Consider the following 24,145-nt stretch of genomic DNA (forward strand, 5'->3'; position numbering starts at 1 on the left):
TTAACCCACTGAGCCACCCAGGTGCCCAGAATTGTGCACTTTATTTATTTATTTATTTTTCCAATTTATTTATTTTCAGAAAAACCAGAATTGTGCACTTTAAATGGGTGTTTCATGTGAGAACTATATCTCAAAAAGATGTCTAAAGAGGAAAGGCAGCTGGGGCTTTCCTTTTGCCTCTTTATCTTCTTCCTCTCTTCCTTCTTCCTAGTGGCTGAGATAAGGATGTGATGGCTAGCCCCGGAGCAGCCATCCTGGGCCATGGGGTGACTTTGGAAAGTAGACAATGTATGGCAGAGCAACAAACCGGAAGAGCCTGGAGTCTCAACTACAGAGAGTGCCACATCAGCCTGGGACTCCGACCTGCAGACCTTCCTGTGAGAGAAAGGCTTCCGCTTTAAGTCACTGTCATTCTGGGTCTCTTTTACTCATGGACAGTCCTATTCACCCAGAGAGAGTCTAGCCTCGGTTTGGAGGGCCCCAGATCTTGTAGCCTGTTGGTAGCCACATGGGCCCCTCCCTTGGGCAGTTCTCCGGGCTCTGTGAAGTCTCAGTATCAACTCCTGACCCGACCCTGGCCTCTGGCCTTCATGCTCTTCTCATATCACAGAGTTCAGCTTTTCCTGACTAGTCAGAAATTTTGGTCACATGCCTCTCTTGCCGCTGTATTCTACAACTCTCCACATCTCCACTCTTCGATTCCTTTTCCACCCATGATCTCCCACCCTCTGGGTGTTCTCTGGCTGCTGCAGGAATCATGTGGGGCAGAGAAAGCAGAATTTTCATGTTTGCTTCTCAACTGGAGGGCAGCCCACTTGTCCTGCAGACCCGTCTCCAGGCTTCCAAGGCTGGACCCAGTGGCTTCTGCCTCCTCAGAGCTCTGCTGAAGCCAATTCACACCCAGGGTGAGAGAAGCAAATTAACACCCACACTTTCACCTGGCACATCCCTATCCTGAGGCTTCCAGTGGTACAGCCATGCCTGCTATGTCAGGATAAAGGGGCAGCAGCTGGGAAGAGCGCTCGCAATGGGCTGTCAAGACCCATCAGTGTGAGGGTGACCAGCTGTTCACAGCTGGCTGAGAAGAGCCAGAAGGCGCTGTTCCTGCTCTGAAGGGAGACGATGTTCTTGTGAGTGGACCCGCCCTGAGCAGATGAGGGTGAGTGTACAGATAAAGAGCACACTGGCACTTGCCGGTGGGCCAGAGCTCCAATTTGCTTTGCTGTGCGACCCTTATCCCTCTTGTCCTCAGTTTCCCCATCTGTCAAATGACAGGAATGGACGAGACGACCTCTCAGAGCCTTCCCAGTTTGGACCTTACAAAGTCACATTCCAGTTGGATGAAGATTCTGGATTAAGGAGCTAGCTCCCTGAAAAGACATCACATCCCACAGTGCTAACCGGGTGGAATGTGGGGGCAGGGACTAGCAAGAGGGAACCCTGCCAGGGGATGAGAAACCCCAGAGGCTGTCCTTCCTGCCCCATACCCTTCCCCCACTCCCCTGCAAATGCTGTTGGGGTATCCTCATAGCCACAATTTCTGACATTTGCAACCAAATTTCAGGGCCAGAGTGACCTTAAGAGTCTGTATACGATACAATCTGTAGTCTTAACAGTCTATCTAACGGTAGTCTGAACCTGCTCCAGAAGGTCCTTAGAGATGCCCCCAGGAGAAGAGAGGGCAAGGAGGTGGGCTCTGCCCCCCCCACTTCAAGTCAACAAAAATGCTTCCCTTTTAATCTATCTGTCACACTGGCAAGCTGCATAAGATTTTGCAGAAGAAAGGTTTTGCTACTTTAAAAAAGCTCAGGAATCGTCATCTATATAACTTCCTTGTTGTGCCTTGCCCCTCCATGTGACCACCTGGCTCAGACTGCCCACACTCCTGCAGGAGCCTACCTCCTTGAGGGGCAGGCCAGCCCATCTGTGGTGGTTCTGTGCCTGGTCTGTGTCGAGTCTGGCTGAGGTGAGGTGGGCCTTTCTGTCATGTCCTGGGAGGTCTAAGGACCACCTTCTGGAACCTGGAGCTGGCTTCTCCCTCTTCCCCATCCCCAGGCCACCCCATCCTAGTACCCTGCCCCATTCTTCAGGGACAGGGTTTCCAGAATTCTCTCATTTGGGTGCCCCTCTTCCGGGGGGACACTCTCAGGTCTGTCATTTCCTGGAAATAGAGGAATGACCCAGGTCAGGGCACAGCTCTCCACAAGAGGTGGTTCCTTTGGGAGGGTGGCCTTTGGCTCTGATGGTAGCAAAGGCAGGTAACAGAGAGCGGAGGTAACAGACACTCTCTGGGAACGGAAGCTCAGATGGGAGCATGCACCACTAACACTGACCAAAACAAGCCAAAACGCAGACCAAGCCAGCACCTCTCCCAGAAACCATCTTGAGCTGTTTGCAGGTCGACAGGTTAGGGGAGGGGCACCCCTTGCTGGACAGAGGGGAGATGGGCCCCACAGAGAGCAACCCCTTGACCAATAGGCTGGACGAAGCCAGGGGTGAGTCTGTAGGCGGTGGGCGGCAGGCGTGCGTCCAAACCCTGAGGCTGTGCAATGCTGGTGTTCCAGAATGGCAGGCCCTGCTGTAAGTTCTCATGGGAGGCGCTGGCCAGCCGGACATACAATAAATAGTTATGTTGGAACGAATGCTCAAGTGCTTGCATGGGACATCTGGGCAGTGTGTGCAGCTCCTGGACATGTGACATGGAGTGAGTGGTGACAGGCTTGGTGTTTCTGCACCAGCAGGCTCTGGCCTCCAGTCCCTGAGGCTGGCGGGGTCATGCCTCCCACCTACCCCATACCACGTGGCCTCCCTCTGCTCTTAGTCAACAGTGCCAGACTCAGTAGTGGCCACCTGCCACCCTGCCAGCGCCGCTGACCCTTCTTGGACCACTCACCGTCAATGACCCTCTTCACCCGCCAGATCCGGAGCATGATAATGAGGCTGATGGCATCCCAGGGGCTCCTGGGCCCATTGGCCACTGTGGACGCCACCATCGGGGCCAAGGACAGGATGATCACAGCCCCATCAAACACCTGTGAGAGGAACTGGATTTCAGTGCCATGGGCCACTTCCTGGATGTCCCAGAAGCAGGTCAGACAAAGCAGCTGGTATGGCCGAATTCTCCAGGAGGTCTGTCCCAACATCAGTTCTCCCCTATCCCCACCTCAGGTCTCCCCTGACCCTCCTCCATATCTTCAGTGACCTCTCCACTCCTAGACATGCCCATGGTACTCTCTTCCCTCTTAAGTGACCTAAGCCCTTCCACAGACTTTGTTCTGACGGCCTGGGGTTGCTCCCGGCATCTTCCCAGTGTCTCATCCCCTCCTGGGAGTGGGCTTGTATTCTAAGCCCCAGTGTTCCTGTTCTAGCCTTTCTGAATCCCTCACTGGCAGTGGGGGCTGAAGGCTGGATCCCTTGGGTAGCAGGAGCCCAGAGCCTACATCTTATTTCTATCTGACGCTGAGTCTCTCACCACAAGGAGGAAGGGCGAGGAGAAGAGGGGGCCCAGCATGGGCAACTCAGCCTTGGGCCCCGACCTTCTATCTGCCTGCTCAAGCTTGGGTTCATCTGGACTTCCATGGGCCAGGCCTTTATGTCTGCACGTGGCCCAAAGAGGCTACAGCGTGGATGTGGGGCAGGAGATGGGTGAGGAAGGAGTGGACAGTGGACATGGTCCTGGTCCTGCATGTACAAAACTCCCAGCGACAGCCAGGCTTCCTTGGCCTTTCATCCCCACCCACTAAACCAGACCCTTTTACAGGAAGCAGAGCGGCGGGATACTCTGCTGAAACAAGCTTGCCCAGCTCTCTGACCACTGGGCCATTTAAGAGTGGAATCATTTGTTTTAAGACACATTTCAAAGCTTTTCCAACTGACTCAAAAAAACTTCTCAAATCTTGCAGAATTTTGAGGAGAATTTTCAGGCTGTCCCTTTGCCAGGAACTTTCTCCACCTGCCTGTCCCCTGCCCTCCAACCCCAACAACACAGCCACAGGGACTTCTGCACCCAGTGTGGAAGGATCAGGCCTTTTTGAGGTCCCACCTGGAGGGATATTTTCCGGTTCCCAGAATGGCCAGTGTGGGGGGTGCGCATTGACGCTGGCCTTTACCTCTATTTTGTTTTCGATATAATCCCAGATCCCAAGCACCACAATCCGAAGTACAGTCTGGGGAGAGGAAATGAGAGAAAAGATTATGATTACTGCTCTCCAGCCCCTGCCCATACCCCCAGCGGAGAAGATTCCAGAGCTCAGAATCAGGGACTCTGCCTCCTTGTTCAGTAATGGAAAATGTCTTTACCACCCTCTGAGAGTTTCTCAGCTTACATGCCCTCCCCATCACACTTTGCCTCAGCTCCTGGTTTGCAACACGATCCATGCAAACCTCCCCCCCCCACACACCCTAACACACTGCAGTGCTCCCAGGACATACAGAATATACCCCGATCCCACTTCCCTCTCCAGAGTCATCTCCTGCACGCCTGTCTATGCCACAAATCTACAAACATGCAAGCTCTTTCCTCTTTGCATATGGCAGACTGCCTGTTCGCTCCTCTCCCTTCTCCCCCAATCTCCTCTCTTTTTCTTAGAGAATAATTGGATAATTAGCATGGTCACCCAGCCACAGCCAACATCTCCCAGCTGTGGAAGGCATTAGGCTCCTTCTCCTCTTTCCCTCTTCCCAAAGACTAGACTGTGCAGGTATGGTGGGTGAGCCATCTTTGGTAGGGAGGGATGGGCAACAAGATGGAGGCCTTCTGAGTCCCCAGCAGCCCCAAACGACCACATCTGCCTGAACTGTTCACCCCACTTGTCCTTCCGTGAAAGAGAAATGGACCCTGCCTAGCTGAAGTCCTTGTGTTTTCTGTTTTCTTTTTAGAGCAGTGTGGCCAGTGTGCTAAGCAGCAGTACCCTTTCCCTTCTCTACCTGGAAAAGGCCTTCCTGTCCTTCTGGCCCCTGCTTGGATATCACCTCCATGAAGGTCTCCCACACTCCCTGGGCTCAGTCTTTCCTTGGTGTTCTTGCAGAACTTGGGGACATCAATCACTCTCTGGGGTGCTTCATCGTACCTTGTGGTGATTACTTCCCTGATCCCCCAGGCAAGGCTCAAGAAACACTGATTTCTCTCACGCAGGGTAGACACAGAATGCAAGTGTGGTTTGAGTCCATGAACAAATGCACGCATGAAGGATGAATTCCTTCAGACCCCTAGCAATTTACTCCAGTGCTGCTGCCTTCAGGAGAGGGCTCTTTCCCAGGACTATGTCTCACTCCAAAGAGAGTATGTACATACCAGTCTCAGAGGACCCTGGTACATGTGTCTGGAGGTCCTTCCTAAAGCAAGATGACTAGTTCCCAGTAATTCACACCAGATGGTGTCTCTGCTCGCATGGGCTGCAGTATAAGACCAGCCATCTGAACTCAACAAAGCTACTGACTGCCCATGGATCTCCACCCACACTTAAACCACAAAAAGGCTTGGCTGATAAAATTCACCTCCTCCTTGTTAAAGCCTATCCTGTCTTCATGAAGGAATGAGTAGGTGGGATCCTGGAGGCATCTCTGACAACAGAGAGGGTCATGTGATAGCCCGATGTCCATTCTCACATGGCTTCTTGATAGGGGACCAATGCTTAACTGCTGGACAAACTCCAGAAACCTGGGTTGAGGTCCAAGACATCTTGAAGCCACAGCCCAGTAATGGACTTGTTGTGTGGCCTTGGGCAAATCAAATTGCCTCTCTGTGCCTCAGTTTTCCCTCTGCCAAGGAGATGGGTTAAGTGACTCCAATCTCCCAATTCTTTATGAAATTAACCTTTGCCATATACTACACACCAATAAGTGCCAGGCCCTGGGCCAGTACCTCACATGTGGTTCTCATTTTGCAGAGAGGGAACCTGAAGCTCACAGAGATGAAGTGGGCTTCCCAGGTCACTCAGGCATTGGACGGTGAGTTGGCATTTGGACCTGGACGTTTTTGATTCTGCGTGGCATTCTCCAGCAGTGTAACCACAGATGGACCTCATTTCTTTGGTTGTTATTCCATCCATCTAACTGTGCTGACATTGAAATGTGGTGTTTATCTCCTCTGAAATCTCACTTTGGCTACATCCACTCCAAATTCCCAGTTGTAAGGCTCCCAGAAGCAGAAAGTCCGGGCCAAGAGAGAGGGGAAGAGGGCCTGGTCCAAACAGGATTTCTCCTGGGGCTGCTACTTCTCCTTTTTCCTCTTTTAAAATTGTGGTAAAATACACATAGCACAAATTTTACCGTTTTAACCATTTCTAAAGTGTACTGTGGCATTAAGTACATTCACACTGTCATGCAACCGCTCATCTCCAGAAGTTTTCCATCACACTCGTTAAAACCCAACTCCCCATCCCCATTCCCCGCGCCCCCCCACTGTGCCTGTCACCACCACTCTACTTTTTGTTTCTGAGTTTGACTACTCTAGGACCCTCATACAAAAGGAATCCTCTCACTTCTTGATAAACAAGGCAGCAGTCCAGGGGATGCAGGGTTGGGGGATGAAGAAGGGAGCCGGCCAGGCTCGAGATGCAGCCAGCAACCCCAAGGGGAGGAGCAGGCAGCAGACAAGACACATGGAGCCTCTGTGCTCCGGGAAGGGATGGAAGTTGAATGGCTACCGGGCTAAAGCTGAGCCACAGAAACCAGCGGAGCAGCTGGAGCATGGGCTACTTGTCTCTCTCATTGCTGGCCCATCCCACTGGGATCCATCCTCTGAGGTCCGACTCAGGTCACCCTCCTCCTTCCTAACCCAGTCCATGGAAACACAACAGCCAAAGGCAGCTATGGAGACACCTCCTGGCCCACCCTCCCACTGCAGAGGGGGAACTGGTGGCGTGAAGACAGCTGCTCCAAGTCTGAGTCAAAGCTAGAATGAGAACCCAGCTTGGAGACAGCCCACCTGGCGGCCTTTGTCTGCGGCATCCTTTGCCAAACTTCCCTGCCCACAGAGACAGGGACCTGGCCACACTGCTTGCTAGGGGCTGACTGATCCAGTCACAGCTGTGTTTCTCAATAGGCAGGCAAGTCTCCCTGCATCAGCATCTGGGGATCTGTCTCAAATGCAGATTCCTGAGCTTGCATGGAGATCCAGGTATCCGAATCTATGGGGGCAGGGCCCAGGAATATGCCTTTTTCACAAACTTCCCTAGGGTACCCACTGGAACCACAGGGATTTATCAAGCAACAATGTCCCATGTTGGAAACAGGGAGGCCACATGCCTAGATGCAACAGGGAGGAGAATTACACTAAAGTCTGATCCTCTTTGTGGTCTCTCTCTTACTAAGCATGTGCCATCGGCTAGAATGAGGGTGGACCAGCGCCCCATGCTGTCTGCCTCACCAGGCTGCTACAAAGCTCCACAGGGAAGGCAAGAGCAGGGCAGTAGGGAGGGGCTGTTTTATCACTCACTCCAACCTGAGGCCCCTTGTCCTGCAATCCTGTCCCCAAGAGTTGCAAAGGGCTTTGAGCAAGGGTCCAAATGCAAATCCTTGGAATTCCTGGAGCTTGGAAGCTCCAGCTGCCTCTTTCCTGCCTACGACTGAAGGTTTTCAGCCCCTTCAGTCCAACCTTGCCTTCAAGAGCTAAGGATGCTCTGGCACATGGGATAGGCCAAACTCTTAGCGAAACTTCAATGAGAGCATCACATATTTACTATAAGCCCAGCGTCCCTGCCATCTTGCAGGTGCAGAAACAGCCTCAGGGAGAAACAGGTAAACCCTTTGGTCCTCAGCCCCTCTTCGTTCCCACCTCAGATGCCCACATCTTTTCCCCTCAGGAAGCCCTGTTTTCTGGAAGGACTCCTCTCCCCTCTCTCTGGAGAAAGGATTTAGGCTTTAGGCAGCAGGAGGGAAGAGTGAGACTCTGGCATCTGCTCCAGACTCTGTCTTAGTCAGGTGGCAGTAAGGCCTCCCGTGCCTCCTGAGAAGGCCCCACCTTCTCTCCCTGGGATGGGGTCTGATGAGCTTCTACAGCTTGGGAACCTTGGGGGATACAGGCAGAAGCACCTGCTAGTCGGTAGAACGCCTCTATGAAAATTTTAAAAAGGTACCCCTTTTCCAGACCCTGGCTCACTGCCTGGTGAGCAGAGTAGGGGCTGGCACCCTTGCTCCCTGCAGAGCCATCCCTGAAACCAGGCCCCACCAGCGGGGGAGAAGGGAGCAGCACACACCTGTCTGAGCTGGGCAGGGTGGGGGAGTGTGGTGCAGGCTGGCCTTGGGAACACCCGCGGTGGGCACAAGGTGGCTGGGGGCTGACCCCATGCACTTCTTCAAGAAGCACATCAACCCTTGGGCGAGTTTTCTCTGCTAAGATAGTTGCTGGCTCCTTCCTCTTAATCCCCCCATCCCCAGGTTAAGTGAGAGCAGCAAGAGGAAGACATGGAATTCAGGATCCAGCCACAAGGAAGAAGTAAGAAATGTGAGGAACCTTTGTAGGGTCTGAAAGCAGTCTTGAATTGGTGCGCACAAGAAAGGCTTTCTGGGTAACAGGTGCAGATTGGGGGTGATGGGGGGATCACAATGGTGTCTCCTAGGCTTAGGTGCTGATAAAACAGGAGCAAAGGGACCAGCCTCCCCTTCACTCCTCCAGCCTCACACCCTCAAAATCCATGGGCATGGAGCACAGCAAGCCTCCTCCTCAGGAGGTTGGTGTCTTCCCTAGGGGTCTACACATGAACTCCAGACCAGACACAGTAGCCAATACCTCCATCGGACCAGGGCTCATGGGCAAACTGCTGCGCTCTCCCTGGTGCTGGCTTCATTCTGGCAGGAGGTGCTCAACTCCCTTGAAAGAATGGGTATGAGACCCATAGGGCAGACAACACGACCAGTTGTCAGTCCCTTCTACATTGTGTGTGTGCACTCTGTGCCAGCCCTCAGGTAAGGAAGCAAGCGTGAAACACACAGGCTGTGCAAAGCTGAGTTCCAGAACTTCCTCTCAGCCCAAGAACTCTCTCAGTCTCCTCATTCTAAAACATCCCTCACTGATCCCATGTCTCCCTTCAGCTGCTGCCGTCCCTCTTCTCCCAGGTGGAGGTTTGGAGGTGGCGCCTCCACTTCACCCGCTGCAATCTGCCATGAGCCTCACCACAGTGGTGGAACCTCTCCTACCTTGTTAGCCATGCCGGCACTCATGGATAAAGTCCTGCAATTTATCTCAGTGTGGCAGTGTCTAGTGTGCTGGGCACTTTCCTCCTCTTCAAGAACCCCCCCTTCTGTCTCCAGGGTACCAGCAGCTCTGGGTTCTCCTCCCACTTCCCTTGGCTACACCTGCTCGTTCATCTGGGCTTTCTTTTCCTCCATCCATACTGACAGTGCTTCCCAGGGCCCCAGTTTCTTCTCTACTCCCTAACCCCATCCAGGGACGATCGCTACCTTGGCTGCACTTCCCACCCATACCCAGAAGCCCCCTAAGCCTGTGTGTCTGGCAGGAGCTCTGCTTGGCACACCCCATCACTGTTGCCTCTTTGGCTGGCCTTCTCCACTGCCATGCTCCCCTCCAACCCCTGGCCGCCAGTGATGATCTGTGATCAGTGTAGTTCTTTAATCTCTTTCCCCCTTGTCCCTTTCTCCATCTCCCTTCCACTTTCTGGTTCAAACCATTAACCTTGAACAGCTGAGCCATGCCTCCTAAATGGTCTCCAAATTCCAGTCTTCCTACTTCCTCCAGACCTGGATGTCAGGGTGAATTCTCTAAAAAGCCAATGTCATCACACCCCTCTCCTGCTTAGAGGCCTCCGGTGGCTCCCCACTGGCTTTGGATCAAGACCCCAACCCCTGAGCAAGACATTAGGGGCCTCTGTGATCTGGTCTTGCTGGGGTTCCCCAGGTGTCTCACCACCTCCCCTGCCATAGTGGACAACCAGACACAGGGTGCTGGCTCCCGCCTCTGTCCCCTATGTATTCTGTGACCGCTGCCTGAGGTCCTTCCAGCTCACCCACCTGCAAGCTCACACCTCTGCAGACAGATTGCTTCCATGACTACCTTGAGCTTGAACTTCCGCCCCTTTTCCAGGGCTCTCATATTTGCTTGGCTGCTTCCCAGCCAACTACAGACACCCCGAAGCTGGGCCTGCACGGTGGCACCAGATTTCTATCTCTGCACAGCACCTCAGGTGCCTGGCTGAGGTATGTGAAGACCAAGGGCTCCTGGCAGTGGTGGAAGAGCAGCAAGAAGTCACAGCAGGCTTGCTCCAGTGCTGGTCCCATGGGGGTGGTGGGGCACACGGCCCAGGCTGGGGATGGCAGCCTCGCACCTTCTGAATCAAGCCTGATCCCTCGAGAAGTCCAGTGCTCTGGGCTCTTACCCATTTCCTCCTCTTCAGTCTTTTTAGGACAATTTCATAATCCTATCAGGCTTTTCCTGTGAGGTGGTGGGGCAGCCGCTGCTCACATTATGGAAGGGACAAGTGCAATCAGAATTGACAGGATGTGTGGCTCTCTCAGCTGGGGGAAAGGCAGGTTTGGGGCCCTGATTTCCCTCCACCTCTCTGAAACATGGAAAGGTAGACAGGGAAGCCAGATTCTCTTCCCAAAGTGCGCCCCCTTTGGTGGGGTCAAGAAGGCAGCCCTGCCCCTGGGATAGGCCCAAGTCCCTCAGGTCAAAGATGAGGAAGCCAAGGCCCAGAGAGCGCCCGTGACTTGCCCCACATGCTGCATCCCCGTGGCCAAACTGGCTCCCTCTTGTTGCATCCTCGTCAGACACAGAGGGGATGCAAATGCATCATTTGTCAGAGGGTGAAGTCCAGCACCGCTTCTTGCCTTCTGTGGGATGACCAAGGCTCACCCCTGGGAGGAAGTGGCAGGTGGGAAAGGGACCCCCTCATGAGTCCAGAGTCTTGGGCTGGCTGCTGATTTGGAAAGCGGAAGCTCTGGGTCATTTTGGCTTAGTTGGCAATGGCCTTCCCTTGGTAAAGGCACAGGTAAGCCAGCAGGCCAGGCTCCCTTGAGATGGAGAGGCTGCACTGGAGAGGAGATGGCAACCCACAACTGATGGCGAAAGAAGCCTTGACCAACTGAAAGGTGGAAAAACAAAATGTGGCCTCTCCATCCAATGGAATCCTATTCAGACATAATAAGGAATGACTCCCTAAGCCATGCAACAACATGGGTAAACTTGACAATGCTACGTTGATGGAAAAGATCGTGGGTCGTATGACCGTGTTTATGTGAAATACCCAGACTAGTTAAGTTCCCGGACAGAGAAAGCGGATCAGTGGTTGGAGGGGCTGGGTCAAAGGGGAATGGGGAGTGACTCTATCATGGCTTCAGGCCTCTGGGTGGGAGGAAAATGTTTTGACACTCAAAAGAGGTGACCTAGCACAGGGTATGCTCTAAATGCCACTGGATGGTACAGTTTAAAAGAGTTATGCTATGCAAATTTCACCTCAATAAAATCATAAGAGGAAGAGGAGGACAAAGCAGCAGCTGCTTCCACCACTGTCTTGAGGCTCCTATCTAGAGGGCCAGCCACAGGTCAGCTTTCTCCTCTTCCAGGAAAAGAGCTGGCCTCTCTACCCTCCCCCTCCCACCACGCCCAGCATTAGGGGACGGGGCCAACACCTCCTGGCCCGTGCGAGAACCCTGCTACTGGGTGGCCCAGTCTGGCTAGGCCCCAACCCCGTACAGTTTCAGGAAGAGAAGCAGCTGGGCCCCCCGGTTGTACGTGGCTGGCTGGTCCCAATGTCAGGCAAGGGTGGGGTTGACTATAATTTGCAAACAGCATTTGTAAAATTTTCCATCTGGACTCCAAAAGTTTTGCTCGTTCTTGGGTGCCACAGAGCCGTCTGGAAGCACAGTGACTATCAGGGCCCAGGAAACTCTTGGGGCACCTGTTTTCACCTTGGGCCCTTTTAGGGACCCCACCCAGTCTGCCTGCCTGATACCCACTGTCACAACATTGAGAAGCATCTCAGGCAAGTAGCACAGCCTGTTTGAACAGATGTCCTCAAACTGAGCCCAGAGCAGCCTCAACTTTCTCTTCTTTGGGTCTAGACATGTCTCCTGGGGATGCACAGCACAGGGTGACCCAGCTGCCTTGAAGCAGCCCTCAGAGCAATGAGATGGGCAAAGGATGGGGTGGATGGAGCCTGCTTCTGGTCCCACCTGTCATTCCTGCAGACCCTGGGCAGCTTGCCACTCTTCTCCAGGCCTCACTGTCCCAACTTGTCAAATGCCACACCCACATTCTGGGTTTCCCTAAAGCTTAGTTGAGACAAGAGCTAGCATACTGCTCAGGACTGGTCAAAAGTCACCTACCACAGCATCAGGAGCCTTGTAGGTCAAACCTTTGTAGAATCTGTGAATTAACACCCATTCTTTAAGTCCTGCCAGGCTTGGAGTCTTGGAATGACCCCACCCTCGGCCCATAGCCATGTCTCTAGGTATTTCCTGAGGAAAACGGGGCCAGACTTCAAAGGAGTGATGTTCATTTCACACAAGACGAGGCGGGTGTGCTGGTTGCGTTGGGTCAGGGGTCTGAGGCTTTGAAGGGTTAGATCTCTTCTTTCTTGGTTCCTGGCCATAGCCCTTGCTCCAGAGTCTTGGTCCCCTCACAACCTTTTGTCACTAGGACCACAGAGGGATGCAGTGGTGACAGCCTAGATTAGGAGCCCAGAGGCCTGGGCCTAGTTTTGGCCAGAATTGGCCAAGTAACCCCAGGCCACTCTCTTTGTCCGTACCGTTTGGAAAAGTCCACTGAAAATGCACAGCTGAGGGACACTGGCTCCCCTGGCCCTTCTCACCAGAGGTGCCCTAGTCACCAAGGAGCACAAACACTATCCCACAACTCTAAACCCGCTGGGGAACAGGGGTGGAGGGGGCTTTCTTATGCTTGCTGATGCTTGGTTCTTCGGGGCACTCTGTGACATGTGCAAACCCAGGTGCATGACTTGGGCTGCCCCATCTGGAGATCAGCGTGTAGCAGCCCTGAGTTCCCACTGGGCAGGGTGCCCTGTTACTCCCCTGCTAGCCCTCTGTTACTCCACGTTACTCCTCTGATGCCACCTGGTTATGGCTCCACCCGATCTGGTCTTCGGTCTTTGACAAGGTCAAGGGCAGGGACTGGTGGGAAGCTGGTGGGGAGCCCTGGCTCTTCCCATTCTGGGTGTGTGTCTGGGAGTGGGTGGTGGCGGTTTGAGGCTGAGATTCCTCTGCACAGGGGTTTGTCTGTCTCAGGCATCTTGTCTCTGGCAGTGACAGGAAGGGAATGCCAAATTCATGCTAGGAAATAAATTCTGGAAAGCCAATAAAACCAAAGCAGAGGGATAGAGGGGAAAACTTCAGCAACTGATGAAACATTTTTGTTGGTAGTCACAGGCACAGGACAGATTTTCCAAGGTTTGCATCAAGGAGACATCTGGCCAGGGCCTGTGTGTGTTTGCGGGAGGGAATCATGGGGAGTGGAGGCAAGGGAGCTGGGGAGGGCAAGACCCTCCAAAGGGAGGGAGGCTGGGAAGCAGGCACTGTGGAGGGGCTGCTGAGTCACCTCCAGAGCAACGTTTTCAGCGAGCTGGTGGGGACGCTACCCAGGAGGGTCAATGTTGGGATCTGCCCCCATAGCCAGAGCTTCAGGCCCGGGCTTGCCTGCCAACTCTGTGGGCTGCAGGAACGGAGGCATGGGGAGGGAATGTTCTATGCTTGGATTGCCTGCCACCCAGCCCCACCACACCGCACACCCAGACTCAGGATTCAGGACTGATCTTTGAAGGCTATTGAGGGCTACTATAAGGGGCCAGAGCCAGTCCACAAGAGGACCTCGGGACTCTTAACTCTTTGGGTTTCCTGACCATGTCTCCAAATAGTCTGTACTTCCATACCTTCACTCACAAGGTTCCTCTCGCACAGCATCCTTCTTCCCTTCGAGGCACTGCTGTGCTCTGGGACCCAGAGCCCCCTGAGCCTGTGGGGCTGTGGGGGTAGCAGCATCCATGTTGACGTGAGCTGTGTGTGTGTGTGTGTGTGTGTGTGTGTGTGCATGTGCACGCATCTCTCCAACAGACTCTCTGCCTTTTCTTTCTGCCATTCTCCCCATGCTTTGACCCTGCTGAAAGGCCCCATTGGGCCCTCTGCGTGAACTGATGTGGGCCTGTGGCCGTGGAGGTGGGGCAAATGGGCAGATAGGGACAGTGAGCAGTTTGACTCAGGCTAGTCTTTTGTTCCATTGGGAAGAACTGGATTTCCACAGGAAATTCTCCCATCTTTCAATGACTTGCCACTGCTCACAAGATAAAGTCCAACCTTCCCAGCTCCCTGGGAGACCTGGCCCATAGCAGTCCGAAGTCAACGGCACTGAAATGCAGGCCAGGGTATCACTGTGATGGTCTGGGGACTGCTCGAAAGAAGGGTCACTCACCCCTGTGTACAGGCAGAGCAAGGTGCTGTTATCCTGGCTGCCCATACGGTTTAGTCTCATACTGGGCAACTAACTCACACTAAAGCCCAGTGACCCAGGAGTCCCCAGGAGCTTGTTCCCTCTTACCTCACACAGGGAGATCTCGACTTGGGCTTCAGTTGGCTGGCTATAGCAATGGTAAAGGGTGTCCGTGATCCCTGATCCCACCACTCCATTCCTGTGGCCCTCTGCTCAAACTCGGCCTAGCAGATCCCACAGTCCTGCATCCCCTGCTCAAGTCCACTGCCCAGGCTTGTGACTCCATTCTCTCTGCCCACTGTGTGCCCAATCCGCAGGTAGTTCTTACCACCTGCAGGCCCCCCCGGGCATCAGCCCAGCCCCCTGCCTGCTGCTCACCACACATGGCCTTTTGCCCTCAGTCTCACTTCCACACACGTTTTTGCCTACCCCTTATTCGGAGGACACCTGCTTGTCCTCTGGGATTCCACGCGGGGGTCACGAGCTGGGGTTCAGGCCTCCGTGGAGGCGTCAGCAGTGGCACGGACACCTCCTAGCCCAGAGCCCAGCTCCCTGCCCTGTTTTCCCCTCTGTGCAGCCTTGAGGGCCAGCAGAGGGCGGGACACTGGTAAATATTTAGGGAACAGAGTTTGGTCTCCCCACGGCAGGAGTTATCTTAAAGAGGTCACAGGACCCAAGTCTTTACCTACCTCTGAGAAGAACACAGAAAGAATGACCAGGCTGATCCAGTGAATTATGCCGGCAAACTGGAATGCGCTGGAAACTGCAACAAACACAATAATGCGCCAGTTTTAGGCGGAAGGAGTTAGGTGCATTGGTAGAGAGCCTTCACAGCATGGAGGCAGACCTCTGGGAGCCCGGGGCCTGCTCCTGGGAACACTGAGATCTGGACAGAATCAGGCCAGAGAACATCAAGGGCAGCTTAAAATGGTGTCTGCGGTGGAGGTGGGGGGAGGACAGCTGGCCAGTGGTGCTCTTCTTTCCTTCTGAGAGGCCTCCTCTATCTCCCCCATAGGCCGCCTCCCAGAATTCCAGCTCAGTCCCATCAGCCTTGTGGGCTTCGAGTTACAGGCATCCTCCTAGAAAGGGCCCTCCAGAGCGGGGCTTAGGAAGACCTCCATGGCTTTCAGAGCTGGGAAGGCAGCTTCAGTCAAGTCCAGATGAGCTTTCAGAAACTCCCAACACCATTCCCCTCCAAAACTGTGGGCTCAGTTTTGTCCTAAAACTGTCAGTGGGACTTAAGGCAAGCTTACTTTGGCTTTTCACTGTGAAAACACTGAGTGTAGAGAGGCCAGTCAGCCAGAGTGTCTGGGGGATGAGGGTGGAGGCAAACCCAGTACAGGGGCCTTCACCTCCTGAGCATGGAAGGACAAGCATTCGGGCTCTGCTATCCTTCCAGGTGGCTCCATTTGCCCTCCAGACTCCAGAGTGCAAGTGGAGAGAGCTGTCAGCCCCCGAAAGCTCCCACCGCACCTTTCACCAGAGAATCCTTGGAGTGAAGGCGCTTGCTCTGAAAGACCCTCTTAAAATACAGGAGCCAAGACCAGCTTCCAAGCCTAAGAAGGGCATAGTTCATCAAGTAGTGAGGTCAAAAGCAGGGTGCTGGGGCCCAGGATGAGGGTCAGGTGGGCTCTGATGGAGAATAGATGGGTGGGGATACTTCTCAGAAGGCAGGCCTGAAAGAGACACCGCAGGGCAGTGGGCAGGGCCCAAACAGGGTGCAGGAATGTTGCGGAAAATACACCTTGCCGTTTCTCTTCTGGGGTTGGGCCAGGCCTCCTTAGCGTGCAGCCCAAGGGGCTAAAGGAAAATATCCAGGGCCTCAGTGGGGAAGCTGGCTTGAAAGAGAAGAACCCACAGTCTCCCCCAAAGTGCTGAGATCAGTGAACCCTGGGGGCGGGCAGAACCCCAGCCCTGGAGCATGTCCCTGGAGCATATACAGCAAGGCTGCAATACCAGGTTCCAGGTGGGAGACCTCGGGGTACCCTGGCATTGGGCCAATGTGACCCTTAGAGGATGAGGCCTGGATGCACTGTGGATTCTTTTCGTCCCAGGCCACATGAGGACTAGTGGGAAGTGAGTCTGAGGCCTGTGTGACTCTGAAAAGACCTCCAGATGATTCTGAAAACATAAAATCTCTCCCCATTATTTCTCAAATGAATTCCTGTGCCTTTTTTTACGGTTTGCTTTAGAAGAGCAATAAATCTCTGATTGTGCATTTTATGGAATTTAAGATGCCTTTTATGAGCTGCTATTGGATCTCCCACCAAAATCAATCTCCTGGATACTTAATTTTAAGCAAAATTCCAGTGTCGGCTAGGTTCTCAGTTCTACTCAATGCCATGTCACAACCTGAGCAGCCGAGGGCCCCAAGTATAACCTACGACAGGGAAAGAAAGACTCTGTTATGGCCAAGACCTCATAAAAAGCAGACATATGGATGAGAGGGAGGGAAAGTATACAACATGGTTTAATTGAAGACAGGTTGAGTTTAAAACCAGTGCTGGTCACTTTATGCTGGAAGATACTTTGATTGGAACCAAGGGGCCACCAGCTGCACAAAACCCAAGGAGGCTTATCAGACAAAAGCAATTCTGTACTCCCTGTCATCCTCTCTTAGGGAGTAGGGAAGGCTGATGGGGCACGGAAGGAGCTCTGATGGATCCTAAAATCAGAGGCTCCAGTAAAAGAATTGGGGACATTTGAGAAAACAAGTCGAAGACAACTTAATGAGTTTGGGGGTGGCTAGGTCTATTGTCTTAGATTTTGCCAATGGCAGAATCTTGGGGGCCAATAATTTTATCTCTTTTTTATTTGCACTTGAATAATCTGCTTCCTGAATCAGAGAAATGTGGGGGGCGGCAATCCAAGAGTTCTACCAGAAACCACCCACTCATCCAAAGCCAAGAGTGAAGACGCCTGGCTCTCCCCACTGGAGTACTAAATAGGGGTCTGCAAGGGTCGGGGGCAGGAGGTGTCCCCGCCCCAGCAGTCACGTTACCACAGCACATCCAGAAGGACAGAAGAGGGAGCAGACAAGCCATCGATGGCCATGTGCATCAGGCTCCCTTAAACACAAGAGTAGGATGAATACCAAGAGAACTACGGTGGGAAGGAAACTGGCCGGGCCATTGAATGGTCTGGTGACCTGAAGTCCTTTACCTAGGGGAAGTCTCTAACTTCTCCAAATGTTAATTCCCTTGCCTATAAGATGAGATAAAATCAGTCACAGCCACCTCCCAGGGTTCCTGCTAGGGTCAAATGTATGGAGAAGTGCTTTCAGGATGCTCACAGCCTTAAGTAACTCTGCCAACTGACGGCTGGATAACAATACAAGCAATCCTATCATCACTGTGGTTGCTGTTCGCCTCCACATGCGAGAACTCTCTGTAAGCTACAGAAAAATCCAACCTGGAAAATTCCAAATGGGAAAAATTAAAAAACAAAACAAAACAAAATAGTGCACACAGGGGTCCCCAACATTTTAGATCTCATCAGTTTCTGATTATGAAGGGCAGGGGGAGCTGTAGAGGCCACATTGGGGAGAAAGGGTAAACAGATACTAGAGGTTATGGGGAGAGGAACTGCCAGATTTCCTCCCTGGGTGGCAATCCCCATGAGCCATGGGGCCAGGGGCACAACAGCAGCATTGGGCTGGGGGGTAGATTGCACTGCTGGTTGGGGACCCCTGATGGATGCACACTGAATATTGACATCATATGTATTTGCATATGTATCTCTCTTGCTACTCACACTGGAGAAGCTTTATATCTATTAGAAGTTCCAGAGTCAGGAGAATCACCACCAATATTACACAGGCTACCAGGAAACTGTTGAGACTCGCACTGAGCAAAAATACCTGCCACACGGCTGCTCTCTTCCCACAGCACGGCTTCAGCCAGGTAGACCTGTGGGGACAAAAGCGGGACAGGAGGCGGGGACAGAGGGTGAGATCCCGGCCATAACTCTGCTCTCAGACCCACCCTCGTCATTCCTCCCCAGCTCTGCGTCTCAGCAAAATGCAACCTTATTTGAGAGGCCACTGGGTAGAATCACGAAGAGGAAAACCATCTCAGGAGGAGATGGAGCTAGGTACGGAGGCTGACCTGGGCAGCTCAGCAGCAGCAGTTGGTGCTTTGGACTCTGCAATGGGTGTGAAACCCACATCGCATAGGTTCCTTGTAATCACTGGAGGAGATCATGAAGGTCAGCAAAGAGCCTGGCTGGGTGTAAGAACTGCATGAAAATGAGCTGTTATTATGGTACAACTTGTTTGGTCTTGGAATCTAGCATAGGCTCTAAAGTTAGGAAGCCCTCAGCTCACCTCTAATAAATGCTCAATAAACTAATGAAGGAATTTCCAGAACTTTTTAGCTATGCAAAGATTTGAACTAAATCTCTGTTTCTCAAAGTGGGTTGTATGGAATCCCAGTTCCACAGAATGTGAATGGTTGTCACTTGATAATTTCTATGGTTGGACATGTTTTGGAAAATTTGGGTCAAATTCAATTGGACATTTTTCTAGGTTGGACATTTCAGTGGCTTGAATATGTTATTATGCATCACCATGCTCAAAAGGGATCACAGTAGCCATGCTTTCTGTGGATCATAGAAACATGCTGGATCATAGCAATGTCTTGTCACTGAGCATCTGGTGGGACTAGTGCTTTATGGGCAATCTTTTGGGAAACCCCAACAGGTGGAGATGAAGCCACCAAGGGCGGAATTTTTCCTGAGTAGGACTGAAGGTGGGAAGGAGGGGCGGAACCTCAGAGCTGGGTAGGTCTCTCAGGGTATTTGATGTACTCCCTTCCAGAACACAAGATCCTGGGAAAGAGGGGTGCCTCTAGAGGGGTGGGGGTGCTGAAGCCAAGCCTCAATGCCTTGGTGAGGAAGAATTAGGCATCCTGAAGGAGCAGAGACAGCACTTGGCAGGGAAAACCCTCACTTTTGGCTCCACCTTTGGACATCCAGGACTATGTGTGAAGGTATCTCTGCATTCTGGGCCTCAGTCTCCCATTCATAAAACTCCTTAACTTCTAGGGTTATTGAAAGTTAAATGAGGGAATGTATCTGACCTATGAAGTACCATGTTGCTGAAATGGGTTGATGAGAATGTTGATGTTATTTGATGACCCAAACACTTGACTATCTCCCTCCTCTTCAACCAGGGGGAGCAACTGCTGGGGGGGGGTCAGCACCTGCATTCCCCCGCACCCCTTCCCTGGGATCCCAAGGGTGTCACTGGAAGAGGGCATTCTGAGATGCTCCCTTCTCTGCAAAGGAATACTGTGAGTGCTTTGAGGTGGAGTTTCTTTCTCATGAACCATCTGGGGAAAGCTTGGAGGAGCCCCCAGCTGTTGGAAGGTGGTACAAAGACCCCAAACTGACATCAAACGGAGCTCAGGAGGGTTGTCAGAGAATACACAGAACTTCCAGTTAAATCTCAGATAAATAAGGAACAATTTTCTAGTATAAGTACATCCCAAACACCACAAAGGATAGAGTTATACTAAAAAATTATTCATTGTTTGTCTGAAATTCAACCGAAACTGGGTGTCCTGTGTTCAGAGCAGAGGGGTGTGGAGGGGGTCTGGTGAGGGTGGTTATGGTTTGGTCAGAGGGACGCAGGGGAACCTGGAGTTGCAGGTGAGAAGCCAGAGCCAGGGAAGGAAAGTCCCCCAAAGGAGGACGAGGCCACTGAAGCCTCCACCTCACAACTCAAGAGGCTCAGAGAGGCCTAGAGGCTGCCGCCCACTGTTGCTACCAGCAGCTGCTGCTTTTGGATATGAATTGAATTGTAAGATCTCCTTGGCCTTAATTACTCAGCTGATTGCTCCTCACCTGTCTGCACCGCTCACCTACCCCGCCTTCTCCTTTTCCCACAGTGTGATATTCCTGCCCCAACAGCCCAGGGGCCCTATTTTAATCCTTCCCCCTTTCACACCTCTCTCATGCCAGCCTGCAGTTGCCTCAGCACTTTCCCTCCTGCCCTCCTGTCAGCTCCTCCCAGCTCACTCATCGCCACAAGCACCTTGCTTGCCAGCTCCCAAAGGAGACTCTGCTCTAATTCCACATCCTCTCGGAAACCCAGTCCAATTACGGGTGGCCCCCAAAACTGATGTCGTTTCATTGTCATCTGACATGGGAGGCAAGCATGTCCTATAGTTATAACTAAAAGGGGGAGCTGCGAAGGTCATCTGGCTGGGCCGTGTCACCCCGAACAATGGCAGAAGACTGTCCGCGCGGTCAGTGCAAGGACCCAGGGCATTTGTTGGTTTCTGTGCCTTATACACCCCAGGTGAATGGATGTGCCTCTCAGAGTCTGCTCCCTCTACCACAACAACAAGGCCCAAAGAAAGATGAGGATGAGTGGGCGCGTCTGCTTCCAGCTCAGGACATGAGCCTAGGGTCCTGGGATTGAGTCCTGCATCGGGCTCCCTGCTCAGAGGGAAGCCTGCTTCTCTCTCTCCATATCCTTCTGTGTACGTTCTCTCTCTAGCTCTCACTCTTTCTCAAATAAATTAAAAAAAAAAAAAAGAAAGAAAGAAGAGGATGAAACAAAACATTTGTTCCTCTACAAAGAGCAGACTCCAGTCTCAATTGACCTGCTTCCATGGGAGGGAAAAGTCATTTTACGTTGGTGCTTAAAATGCTGAAATGCTAATTTTTATTTTCTTGTTTGGGTTAGAAAAACTTCCTAACCAGGCCAGGGGCTGGTTATTGGGAAGTTGTAGGAGCAAACCGGGGTGGCTGAGACTGGGGACTCGTGGCCCAGTAAACAGCAGGTGTCTGGAGTCCGCCCACAGTGGGCAATAGCCTTGCCCTGATGCCACAGCGCTCCTCGGCCTCGGGGAGCAGCGAGGCAGGGAACCAGGTACCCAGCAGGATTCGGAAACCAGGCAGGGAAGTCAAAGGAATGCCAGGTACCCACCGGGTGCTAGGGAGGTACTGTGATCGGGCAGCAACCCTGGGGCAGTTTACATCTCAGTGGAGGAGGGAGTCCAACAGTAAACACAACACATTTGCAGATTATGTGGTGGGTGCTACAGTTGGGAGGTACTGGGGGCGGGGATGGGCACCGAGCGTGATCTTTTAAATAAGACAGTCAGGGAAGACCGCTCTGAGAAACTGACATTTGAGAAAGAGCTGGAGGGAGTGCGGCCTGGCCCGTCTGGGGTGTGGTAGGATGTACACTACAAAGCAACTATTGATGGCAAAACTCTGCTCAGGCCTGAAGAACTTCCAACAGAATAAACAGGAGAGGAACAGTAGCCAGGAGCTGGGCTGGGAGAAGACAGGGCTTTCCCCTTCATTGCTGAGTGCAGTTTGCCAAAGCCCACCAAGGGCAGACACTGCAGGCATTCCTATGGCCCAGGGCATAACAGGCACAGTTCCCAGAGAACCCCAAGGCAGCATCAGAAGGAGCCCGTGACCACTGCGCTGGTCCTGCTCTTCCATCTGCGCCAACCTGACTGTCCCTCATGCCTGCCCCAACTTTGCTTTCAACTACCAGCACTCAACTAGGCCCACCACGGAGGAAACTCAGGCAGCCCCCATTCTGCACAAGGTCAAGCAGTTCTATTTGCATCACGGTAGATGTGGACCCCAAGACCCCACGGCAACACACACGGGAGTGGACTGAACTGAAGCAGGTGGAGGGACAGAGCAACTGACGAGGAGCTGGGCCTGGAAATCTGCAGTCTGCACTGTGGTTTGTGGTTCTCCAAGCAGGCTGCATCCTAGGACCACCCAGAGAGCTTTCAAAAGTTCCAGGACCCAGGCCACACACCAGACCATTTCTACCACAACCTCTAGGGTAGGACCCAGGCCTCAGTATTTTTTGATCTTCTTGGGTGATTCCAGTGCATGGCTGAGATTAAGAACCAATGTCGGAGGTCCTTGAAGCCGAGTGGTCTCCACGGACCAGCAGCATCAGCATCATCTGGGACCTGGCTGGAAATGCAGAATCATGGGCCTGCTCCATGCCCACTGAGTAAGAGTTCGCATTTCAGTGTGATGGTGATGGGGGGAACTGCTTTGGGAGAGGTGAGGTATTTCGGAGGACAGATGGAGCATGACAAAGGGAGTCTGGGAGCTCTTGCTCCCAGTGAATGCAAGTGGGTGCCAGCCCAGCCTATGCCCCTCCCCCCCCTCGCTCAGGGACACTCACTGACACTGAGTGTGTACCTTTGTGGAGGTGAGGGTCTCCTTAGCCAGAGATATGAGGCTGAAGTCAGAATCCAAATAGGCTCTTGGCTTCTAGCTCCTTGAAGAGCAGGACCCTGGACCCCAAGGCTCTAGGACAGAGGTTGGACTGAAGCTGCACTTTCTGGCTGAGGGGCTGTTTGGAAATCCCAAACTGCTAATAAAATTCCTGTGAAATTCAAATGACTCAGACATTCCTAAGAGACTGTTTTTTAACAGAAAAATAGAATGTGTCCAGTTTCAAAATATCCCCGAGTGGTTAAATAATGAGTCAAGGAGCTTAATGAGCCAGAAGGGAAATCAGCATTGACTTGTTAATTAGAGAAGATACTTCTTTCAGCATCCAGCCCAATCAGGGCCCTGGAGCTGGGCCTCAGGGTGGTGTTATCCCTGGAATTGCCACCAGAGGGCAGGCGTCTATCAATTTCAGGGCTTACTGCAGCGACAGCAAGGGGCCAGCTCCAGGAGGCAGGCTTGGGCTGCCAAAGTCTGTAAATATCAGCAGCCAGATGGCATCTCCTGGCAGGTAGGCAGGTGTTCTACTGTGAGGTTCTACTAGTTCCTGAGGCCTCCGAGAAATCCTGGGGTGGGAGCGGGGATGCTGGGTACCTTTACTTCTGCTTTATATTCTGAAGTGTTTTGATAAATATTTGAAAGAATAACTTCTAGAAAGTTAGGATGAACTTTGGCAAATTTCCGACATATCTTCCATGTGAGGTAAGGCCACGGGAGTGGCTCGGAAGCAGGCAGTTCCAGGTCACTGCACCATCAGGCCGCATTCCCAACCCTGGAACTCACACAGCCCCTTTATGACAGGCACAGCAGAAGCTGCAGCGCCAGAAGAGGAAGCTGTTTGCTCCTGTGGCCTCTCCCGCCCCCACAATCCACCTGCCATGCTGGCGTGGCTGGGAATGTGCATGATAGGGGAAGGGGATGGGGCGAGAGTGTGGGTAATGGGGGGCCCTTCAAGTGGTGGAAAAAGGTGCTCCCAGGCAGTGGAGAGTCAGTGTCCTGGGAGGAGGCAGCAGACGACAGAAAAGCTCATTTTCCTGCAGGCAGCCAGACCAGATGGACCTGCCAGTCCTACTTGGTGATTTTTCATCCATCAAGTGCCCTAGGAAAGGAACTGGGAGAGGGGTGGAGAGAGTCAGAAGCCTGTTTGGTAGCAAGGCTCGAATGAAGTCCCAAGGACTAGGATTCCCTCCCTGCCGCTAACGCGGACCTCAGAAGGCACTGCTAGACCAGAGCCTCAAAACCCTGCTGGGTCACAGAGCTCTCTAATGGGATGAAAACTGTGGCCCTGTGCCTGAAAAATGCAGAAAATCACAACACTGGGCATCACATTCTAAGGGGTCATGGACCTTTTGAGTCTCACTGAGGGACTGTCGAAGGACATGTGAGCTCCAGGTTCAAACTCCAGGACTGGGGGGCGCCTGGGTGGCTCAGTGGGTTAAGCCGCTGCCTTCGGCTCAGGTCATGGTCTTGGGGTCCTGGGATCGAGTCCTGCATCGGGCTCTCTGCTCGGCAGGGAGCCTGCTT

At 52.8% G+C, this 24,145-nt stretch overlaps 1 protein-coding gene across 4 annotated transcripts in view; it reads right to left on the reverse strand.

Moving 5' to 3' along the window:
• The window catches only part of TMEM266 (transmembrane protein 266), a 129,288-nt gene that overhangs the window by 31,184 nt on the left and 73,959 nt on the right, over positions 1 to 24,145 (reverse strand). For 3 of the 4 annotated variants that reach the window (XM_044231205.1, XM_044231207.1, XM_044231206.1), the window contains exons 4-7: positions 18,152 to 18,306; positions 15,088 to 15,161; positions 4,110 to 4,166; positions 2,894 to 3,032 (exon numbers count right to left, since the gene is read on the reverse strand). In XM_044231205.1, the coding sequence (XP_044087140.1) occupies positions 2,894 to 3,032; positions 4,110 to 4,166; positions 15,088 to 15,161; positions 18,152 to 18,306 (425 nt within the window). Of the gene's footprint in view, positions 1 to 2,893; positions 3,033 to 4,109; positions 4,167 to 15,087; positions 15,162 to 18,151; positions 18,307 to 24,145 lie in introns of those variants that run through there. The other variant, XM_044231208.1, reaches the window with a different exon arrangement.

This window comes from Neovison vison, chromosome 13 (assembly GCF_020171115.1).
Source record: "Neovison vison isolate M4711 chromosome 13, ASM_NN_V1, whole genome shotgun sequence".
NCBI classification, from domain to species: Eukaryota; Metazoa; Chordata; class Mammalia; order Carnivora; family Mustelidae; genus Neogale; species Neogale vison.